Source organism: Oncorhynchus keta, chromosome 32 (genome assembly GCF_023373465.1).
Source record: "Oncorhynchus keta strain PuntledgeMale-10-30-2019 chromosome 32, Oket_V2, whole genome shotgun sequence".
NCBI lineage: Eukaryota > Metazoa > Chordata > Actinopteri > Salmoniformes > Salmonidae > Oncorhynchus > Oncorhynchus keta.
The window spans coordinates 33,976,657-33,986,257 of record NC_068452.1 but is presented as its reverse complement, the minus strand read 5'-3'; the positions used below and the strand labels follow the sequence as shown (position 1 = coordinate 33,986,257).

The 9,601-nt window shown below is 40.8% G+C and overlaps 1 protein-coding gene and 1 long non-coding RNA gene across 4 annotated transcripts in view; one reads left to right on the top strand and one right to left on the bottom strand.

Annotated features, from left to right (window-relative positions):
• Positions 1 to 1,571: 1,571 nt before the first annotated feature.
• LOC127914542 (uncharacterized) lies at positions 1,572 to 2,778 on the top strand. Its single transcript, XR_008088824.1, has 3 exons — positions 1,572 to 1,639; positions 1,828 to 2,154; positions 2,769 to 2,778. It is a non-coding gene; the product is annotated as an uncharacterized LOC127914542 (long non-coding RNA).
• A 1,335-nt stretch (positions 2,779 to 4,113) lies between these two features.
• Positions 4,114 to 9,601, bottom strand: part of LOC118374905 (speckle-type POZ protein-like) — a 116,909-nt gene continuing 111,421 nt past the window's right edge. For 2 of the 3 annotated variants that reach the window (XM_052491552.1, XM_052491553.1), the window contains exons 9-10: positions 8,005 to 8,127; positions 4,115 to 4,280 (exon numbers count right to left, since the gene is read on the bottom strand). In XM_052491552.1, the coding sequence (XP_052347512.1) occupies positions 4,137 to 4,280; positions 8,005 to 8,127 (267 nt within the window). In that variant the 3' untranslated portion in view covers positions 4,115 to 4,136. Of the gene's footprint in view, positions 4,281 to 8,004; positions 8,128 to 9,601 lie in introns of all 3 variants that reach the window. The other variant, XM_052491554.1, reaches the window with a different exon arrangement.

The window sequence follows — 9,601 nt, the reverse complement described above, 5'->3', positions numbered from 1 at the left end:
AAAGAAAAAAAGAAAAAGAAAAAATCGAAAAAAAAAAATCGAAGAAAATCGAAAAGAAAATCGGAAAAATCAAATCGGAAAAGAAAATCGAAAAAATCGAAAAAAAAATCGGAAAAAAATCGAAAGAAAATCGAAAAAAAAAAAAGAAAAAAAAAATCGAAAAAAAAAAAAAAAAAAATCAAAAAAAAAATCGAAAAAAAAAATCGGAAAAGAAAATCGGAAAAAAAAAAATCAGAAAAAAAATCGAAATCGAAAAGAAAATCGAAAAGAAAAGAAAATCGGAAAGTCGAAAAAGGAAATCGGAAAATCTAAAAAAAAAAAAAGAAAATCGGAAAAAGGAAATCGAGAAAGAAAAAATCAGAAAAAAAATCAAAAAAAAAAAAATCGGAAAAAAGAAAATCGAAAAAAAAAAGAAAAAAATCGGAAAAAAGAAAATCGAAAAAAAATCGAAAAGAAATCGAAAAATCCCGAAGATCATCCGGAAAATCGGAAAAAAAATCGAAAAAAAATCGAAAAAAAAAGAAAAAAATCGAGGGGAAAAATCAAAAAATCGGAAAAAAAAAAAAATCGAAAAAAAAAAAAAAAATCGAAAAAGAAAAATCATGAAAAAAAAGATCGGGGAAAAAAAAAAAATCGAAAAAAAAATGAAAATCGAAGGAAAGAAAATAAAAAAATCGAGAAAAAAATCGGAAAGAAAAAATCTAAAAAAAAAGCCAAAAGAAATCAGGAAAAATCAATGAAGATCGAGGGGAAAAATCGGAAAAAGATCGAGGAAATCAGAAAAAAAAGATCGAGAAAAAATCGAAAAAAAAATCCGGAAGAAAAAAAGGAAAGAAATCATCCGGAAAAGAAAAAAGAAAATATGAAAGAGGGAAAAAAAAATAAAGACGGAAATCGGAAAGAAAGAAAGCCATAATCGAAGGAAAGAAAATCGAAAAAAAAAATCGAAAAAAATCGGAAAAAAGAAAGAAATCGTCGGAAATCGAGAAGATCGGGGAAGAAAAATCGTCCGGAAATCGAGGAGAAAACAGAAGATCGAGGGAGAAAATCGAAACAAAGGGAGAAAATCAAAAAAGAAAGGAAGATCGAGGAAGAAACGAGATCGGGGAGAAAAGGAAGAAGAAAGAAAAAGAAATCGAAGATCGAGGAGAAAGGATCGATCGAGAAAGAAAGAAAGAAAAGAGATCGAGGGGAAGAAGATCGAGGAGAAGAAAGAAAGAGGAAATCGAAAGAAGAAAGAAGAGAAAGTCGGAGAAAGAAAGAATGGAAGAAGAAGATCGGAAGAGGAGAGAGAGAGAGAAGTAGGAGAGAGAGAGAGAGAGAGAGAGAGGAGGAGTAGGAGAGAGAGAGAGAGAGAGGGGATATAGGAGAGAGAGAGAGAGAGAGGAGTAGGAGAGAGAGATGTATGTGTTAGGTATATAGCCAGTGTTCTGAGTGGTACAGTAACAGTATGAGTTAGGTATATAGCGAGTGTTCTGAGTGGTACATTAACAGTATGTGTTAGGTATATAGCGAGTGTTCTGAGTGGTACAGTAACAGTATGTGTTAGGTATATAGCAAGTGTTCTGAGTGGTACAGTAACAGTATGTGTTAGGTATATAGCGAGTGTTCTGAGTGGTACAGTAACAGTATGTGTTAGGTATATAGAGTGTTCTGAGTGAGGGTTACAGTAACAGTATGTGTTAGGTATATAGAGTGTTCTGAGTGAGGGTTACAGTAACAGTATGTGTTAGGTATATAGAGAGTGTTCTGAGTGAGGGGTACAGTAACAGTATGTGTTAGGTATATAGAGAGTGTTCTGAGTGGTACAGTAACAGTATGTGTTAGGTATATAGCGAGTGTTCTGAGTGGTACAGTAACAGTATGTGTTAGGTATATAGCGAGTGTTCTGAGTGGTACAGTAACAGTATGTGTTAGGTATATAGCGAGTGTTCTGAGTGGTACAGTAACAGTATGTGTTAGGTATATAGCGAGTGTTCTGAGTGGTACAGTAGCAGTATGTGTTAGGTATATAGAGAGTGTTCTGAGTGAGGGTTACAGTAACAGTATGTGTTAGGTATATAGAGAGTGTTCTGAGTGAGGGGTACAGTAACAGTATGTGTTAGGTATATAGCGAGTGTTCTGAGTGAGGGTTACAGTAACAGTATGTGTTAGGTATATAGCGAGTGTTCTGAGTGGTACAGTAACAGTATGTGTTAGGTATATAGTGAGTGTTCTGAGTGAGGGTTACAGTAACAGTATGTGATAGGTATATAGAGAGTGTTCTGAGTGAGGGGTACAGTAACAGTATGTGTTAGGTATATAGAGAGTGTTCTGAGTGAGGGTTACAGTAACAGTATGTGTTCGGTATATAGAGAGTGTTCTGAGTGAGGGGTACAGTAACAGTGTGTGTTAGGTATATAGAGAGTGTTCTGGGGGTACAGTAACAGTGTGTTAGGTATATAGCAAGTGTTCTGAGTGAGGGTTACAGTAACAGTATGTGTTAGGTATATAGAGAGTGTTCTGAGTGAGGGATAAAGTAACAGTGTGTGTTAGGTATATAGAGAGTGTTCTGAGGGGTACAGTAACAGTATGTGTTAGGTATATAGAGAGTGTTCTGAGTGGTACAGTAACAGTATGTGTTCGGTATATAGAGAGTGTTCTGAGTGAGGGGTACAGTAACAGTATGTGTTAGGTATATAGAGAGTGTTCTGAGTGAGGGGTACAGTAACAGTGTGTGTTAGGTATATAGCAAGTGTTCTGAGTGGTACAGTAACAGTATGTGTTAGGTATATAGAGAGTGTTCTGGGGGGTACAGTAACAGTATGTGTTAGGTATATAGCGAGTGTTCTGAGGGGTACAGTAACATTATGTGTTAGGTATATAGCAAGTGTTCTGAGTGGTACAGTAACAGTATGTGTTAGGTATATAGCGAGTGTTCTGAGTGGTACAGTAACAGTATGTGTTAGGTATATAGCGAGTGTTCTGAGTGGTACAGTAACAGTATGTGTTAGGTATATAGCGAGTGTTCTGAGTGGTACAGTAACAGTATGTGTTAGGTATATAGCGAGTGTTCTGAGTGGTACAGTAACAGTATGTGTTAGGTATATAGCGAGTGTTCTGAGTGGTACAGTAACAGTATGTGTTAGGTATATAGAGTGTTCTGAGTGAGGGTACAGTAACAGTATGTGTTAGGTATATAGAGTGTTCTGAGTTACAGTAACAGTATGTGTTAGGTATATAGAGAGTGTTCTGAGTACAGTGGTACAGTAACAGTATGTGTTAGGTATATAGAGTGTTCTGAGTGAGGGTACAGTAACAGTATGTGTTAGGTATATAGCGAGTGTTCTGAGTGAGGGTTACAGTAACAGTATGTGTTAGGTATATAGAGAGTGTTCTGAGTGAGGGTTACAGTAACAGTATGTGTTAGGTATATAGAGAGTGTTCTGAGTGAGGGTTACAGTAACAGTATGTGTTAGGTATATAGCGAGTGTTCTGAGTGAGGGGTACAGTAACATGTTTGTGTTAGGTATATAGAGAGTGTTCTGAGTGAGGGTTACAGTAACAGTATGTGTTAGGTATATAGCAAGTGTTCTGAGTGAGGGTTACAGTAACAGTATGTGTTAGGTATATAGAGAGTGTTCTGAGGGGTACAGTAACAGTATGTGTTAGGTATATAGAGAGTGTTCTGAGGGGTACAGTAACAGTATGTGTTAGGTATATAGCGAGTGTTCTGAGGGGTACAGTAACAGTATGTGTTAGGTATATAGAGAGTGTTCTGAGGGGTACAGTAACAGTATGTGTTAGGTATATAGAGAGTGTTTTGAGTGAGGGGTACAGTGCCGGTGTGTGCGTTTGAGTGACGAGTATAGAATGAGAGCGGGGTGTGTGTTTGAGTGACGAGTATAGAATGAGAGCGGGGTGCAGTGTGTGTGTTTGAGTGAGGAGTATAGCATGAGAGCGGGGTACAGTGTGTGTGTGTTTGAGTGAGGAGTATAGAATGAGCAGTGTGTGTGTTTGAGTGAGGAGTATAAAATGAGAGCGGGGTGCAGTGTGTGTGTTCGAGTGAGGAGTATAGAATGAGAGCGGGGTGCAGTGTGTGTGTTCGAGTGAGGAGTATAGAATGAGAGCGGGGTGCAGTGTGTGTGTGCCACTCACTAGTTGATGAAGTCCACAGCCTGTGTTTTGAGTTGGTCTGCACTGTGCAGGTCTGCCAGGATGAGGATCTCTGCAGTGTTCTCCACAGACAGACTGGTGCACAGAGCATCCTCACACATCACCTTCAGCCTCTCCAGAGCATACTGACAGAGAGACGGGGTGGGGGAGAAAACTAATACATTTGTACTTGCTATCTATCACCATTTACAATAGGAAATGCTGGACTGTGTAATGATTTCATAACATCAAATTGCTCCTGTCACGTCAATTAAGCTAGTTTGACTTTGAGAGAGAGGGAGAGGGTTTGAAAAGGAGTGTTGACAGTGAGTGGTGGAGGTGGAGCGCGGGAACCAGGGAGAGAGAGCAGAGATCATGGTAGTGTGTAAACACTGAAAGGTGATTTATCTGACGTCCTGTTAAACCTTGGGTGTCCAACTCAACACACCACGGTACAGTATACCCACAGTGTAGACAAACACACACAACTCTGAGGCAGAAAGTCACTCACAAAAGGCCACTTTCCACACACTGACAGATAGGGGAATGTGTCCTTGTGTGAAAATGGGCACATCACATGTACACTACATGACCAAAAGTATGGACACCTGCACGTCAAACATCTCATTCCAAAACCATGGGCATTAATATGGAGATGGTCCCCCCTTTGCTGCAATAACAGCCTCCTGGGAAGGCTTTCCACTAGATGTTGAAACATTGCTGCAGGGACTTGCTTCCATTCAGCCACAAGAGCATTTGTGAGATCAGGCACTGATGTTGGGCGATTAGGCCTGGCTCGCAGTCGGCGTTCCAATTCATCCCAAAGGTGTTCGATGGGGTTGAGGTCAGGGCTCTGTGCAGGCCAGTCAAGTTCTTCCACATCGATCTCGACAAACCATTTCTGTATGAACCTCGCTTTGTGCACGGGGGCATTGTCCTGCTGAAACAGGAAAGGGCCTTCCCCAAACTGTTGGCACAAATTTGGAAGCACAGAATCATTTAGAATGTCATTGTATCAATTAGAGTCAAGATTTCCCTTTACTGGAACTAAGGGGCCTGGCCCGAACCATGAAAAACAGCCCTGGACCATTATTCCACCAAACGTTACAGTTGGCACAATGCATTGGGGCAAATAGCGTTCTCCTGGCATCCGCCAAAACCAGATTCGTCTGTCGGACTGCAAGATGGTGAAGCGCAAGTCATCACTCCAGAGAACGCTTTCCACTGCTCCAGCGAGCATTACACCACTCCAGACGACACTAGGCTGCTCGGCTATGGAAGCTCCTGACAAACAGTTCTTAGGCTGACATTGCTTCCAAAGGCAATTTGGAACTCGGAAGTTAGTGTTGCAACCGAGAGCAGACCATTTTTAAGCGCTACGAGCTTCAGCACTCCGTCCCATTCTATGAGCTTGTGTGGCCAGCCACTTCACGGCTGAGCCGTTGTTGCTCCTAGACGTTTCCACTTCATAATAACAGCACTTAAAGTTGACCAGGGGAGCTCGAGCAGGCCAGACATTTGACAAACTGACTTGTTGGAAAGGTGGCATCCTATGACAGTGCCACGTTGACAGTCACTGAGCTCTTCAGTAAGGCCATTCCACTGCCAATGTTTGTATATGGAGATGGCATGGCTGTGTGCTTGATTTTATACACCTGTCAGAAATGGGGGTGGCTGAAATAGCCCAATTCACATGTCCACATACCTTTGTATATATAGGAGAGGTTGACGATTAATCGGAATGGCCGATTAATTTGGGCCGATTTCAAGTTTTCATAACAAATCGTAACTCTTTTTTTTACACCTTTATTTAACTCGGCAAGTCAGTTAAGAACACATTCTTATTTTCAATAATGGCCAAGGAAAGGTGGGTTAACTGCCTTGTTCATTGGCAGAACGACAAATGTTCACCGTGTCAGCTCGGGGGATCCAATCTTGCAACCTTACAGTTAACTAGTCCAACGCAATAACCACCTGATTACATTGCACTCCACGAGGAGCCTGCCTGTTACGCGAATGCAGTAAGCCAAGGTAAGTTGCTAGCTAGCATTAAACTTATCTTACAAAAAAAAACTATCAATCAATCATAACTACACATGGTTGATGATATTACTAGTTTATCTAGCGTGTCCTGCGTTGCATATAATCGATGCGGTGTGTATTTGTGAAAAAGGACTGTCTTTGCTCCAAACTGTACCTAACCAAAAACATCAATGCCTTTCTTAAAATCAATACACAGAAGTATATATTTCACTGAAAGAATAAACGTCTTGTTTTCGAGATGATATTTTCCGGATTCGACCATATTAATGACCTAAGGCTCGTATTTCTGTGTGTTATTATGTTATAACTAAGTCTATGATTTGATAGCAGCTCTTCGTTGTACTTCAAGCATTGAGCTGTTTATGACTTCAAGCCCATCAACTCCCGAGATTAGGCTGGTGTAACCGATGTGAAATGGCTAGCTAGTTTGCGGGGTGCGCACTAATACTGTTTCAAACGTCACTCGCTCTGAGACTTGGAGTATTTGTTCCCCTTGCTCTGAATGGGTAACGCTGCTTTGAGGGTGGCTGTTGTCGATGTGTTCCTGGTTCGAGCCCAGGTAGGGGCTAGGAGAGGGACGGAAGCTATGCTGTTACACTGGCAATACTAAAGTGCCTATAAGAATAATATATATAATATATAATAATATAATAATAATATAATATAATATAAGAACATCCAATAGTCAAAGGTTAATGAAATACAAATGGTATAGAGAGAAATAGTCCTATAATTCCTATAATAACTACAACCTAAAACCTCTTACCTTGGTATATTGAAGACTCATGTTAAAAGGAACCACCAGCTTTCATATGTTCTCATGTTCTGAGCAAGGAACTTAAACGTTAGCTTTCTTACATGGCACATATTGCACTTTTACTTTCTTCTCCAACACTTTGTTTTTGCATTATTTAAACCAAATTGTTTCATTATTTATTTGAGGCTAAATTGATTTTATTGATGCATTATATTAAGTTAAAATAAGTGTTCATTCAGTATTGTTGTAATTGTCATTACTAGAAATTTTAAAAAATTAATTAATTAATTAAATCGGCATCGGCTTTTTTGGGGGGGGGTCCTCCAATAATCGGTATCGGCGTTGAAAAATCATAATCGGTCGACCTCTAATATATAGTGTACGTACCCACACACAAAGCCCCACAACAAGCTAATCTTCAGACTGCAGCCAGGAGAACTGATTCAGAGGTGTGTGTGTGTGTTACATAAGAGCTGTACTATTGTGTAGCCAGAGAGGCTGCTGGGATAGCATCAGAGGGGTAAGGAGGATCTTAGTGAGACCTGGCCTTGCCCTCCAGTTATTCCAGCAGCTCCCTACAGAGTTAACCACATGCACTGTTATTAAATAAATCACACACACTGCATGAGAAAAGAGAGGGAAGGAAATGAATGGGAGCAGAGAGGATGAATGCAGAGTTAAGATGAGGGAGTGTCACAAAAGGAATCCTTGAGGATTGAAGGACAGCACTTAACACAAACAATGTAGGGTGTGTGTGTGTGTGTGTGTGCGCGCATCAACAGATCTGGGGTCCTAGAAAATACTCAAATATGTTGACAGAAAACCAAGGAAGTTATGGAGGTTGAATTCTGCCACATTCAGTTAATTTATTTAGAGTCACATAGACCTAGCATCATTCTGCACACAGGACCACTACATATGGTACATAGCATCACATACACATCACACACATGAACATAACATACTGTACGCCAGGGAACATTATAACATATGATATACTCACTCATCCATACAATATGATATCAGATACGATATACACACCTCCTCATTCCTCCTCCACCCACACTAACCTTGTCAGCCGCAGCCAGCAGGTCGTCAGCCATCTTGTCCAGGTTGGGGGCTTTGCCCGTGTAGATGAAGCACATCATCTCCTTGAACACCTCTGGCTCCACATCGTTAATCTCCACACGGTTCTGGAGGAGGAGAGAAGAGGCCGAGGGCAGTGCTCAGAGCCTATATTACCACAACTTCCCAACATCAGATCCATTATGAACACTCCATTATGAACACTCCATTGACTGTGATCCTGTTCCAGCAGTCTTCCCATGATGCAGTCTGCTTAACTCATTTCTGATAGGTGAAGTTAACTATCTACACTGAACAAAAATATAAACGCCGCAACATGTAAAGTGCTGGTCCCATGTTTCATGGGCTGAAATATAAGATCCCAGAAATGTTCCATACACACAAAAAGGTAATTTGTGCACAAAATCAGTTTACATTCCTGTTAGTGAGCATTTTTCCTTGGCCAAGATAATCCAGCCACCTGACAGGTGCGGCATCTCAAGAAAGTAATTGAATAGCATGCATATTACACAGGTGCACCTTGTGCTGGGGTCAAAAAAGGCCACTAAAATGTAACGTTTTGTCACACAAACAATGCTACAGATGTCTCAAGTTGAGGGAGCGTGAAATTAGCATGCTGACTGCAAGAATGTGCACCAGAGCTGTTGCCAGAGATTTTAATGTTCATTTCTCTACCATAAGCCGCTTTAAACGCCGTTTTAGAGAATTTGGCTATACATCCAAAAGGCATCACAACCGAAGACCACGTGTAACCACGCCGGCCCAGGACCTCCAAATCTGGATTCTTCACCTGCGGGACAGTCAGGGGGGAAGAGGAAGGGGGTGCTGAGGAGTGTTTGTCTCCCTGTAACTCTGTAATAAAGCCCTTTTGTTGGGAAAAACTTAATCTCATTTGCTGGACCTGGCTCCGCAGTGGGTGGGCCTATGCCCAATCATTTGAAATCCATAGATTTGGGTCTAATGAATTTATTTCAATTGACAGATTTTCTTATGAACTGTAACTGTAAAATCGCTGCGTTTATATTTTTGCTCAGTAAATCTAATTTTACTATCTACTTTATCATTCATGTTTATACATATAAAACACACACACACCAAATAGTTGTGAGCAGACCAGAGCACCAGAACACCTCTGAAACAGCCTGAACACGTTCAACCCCAAAATTGAAAACGGCATTTTAGATGTATTTTTTCCCCCACAGTCGATTCCTGGAATTAATCCGGAGCATTCGTTCCCAACGAATGGTGCCTGCAGCCAATGGCAAGTGCTCTTTATCACTCGTCGGCACGGTAACGGTAACCCTGAACCCTTTTCTCCGCTCCGAGAGGCAGAACAAGGCAGTAAACCAATTATGTTGCTGGTTTATCGTCGTCACGGCGACCTGAGGTATTTCAGCGGGGTCAGGCCGGCTATACAGACAGCTCATAGTACATTAATGTTCCACTCTGGACACCAACAAAACAGCACACTACAAATCAACCCATTACACATTAGCACAGACATACACGTGTTTGTTTATCACCAACAGACAAAAACATTTGTGCTGTACAGAGAGTACACGTGATCTTTCATGATCTACC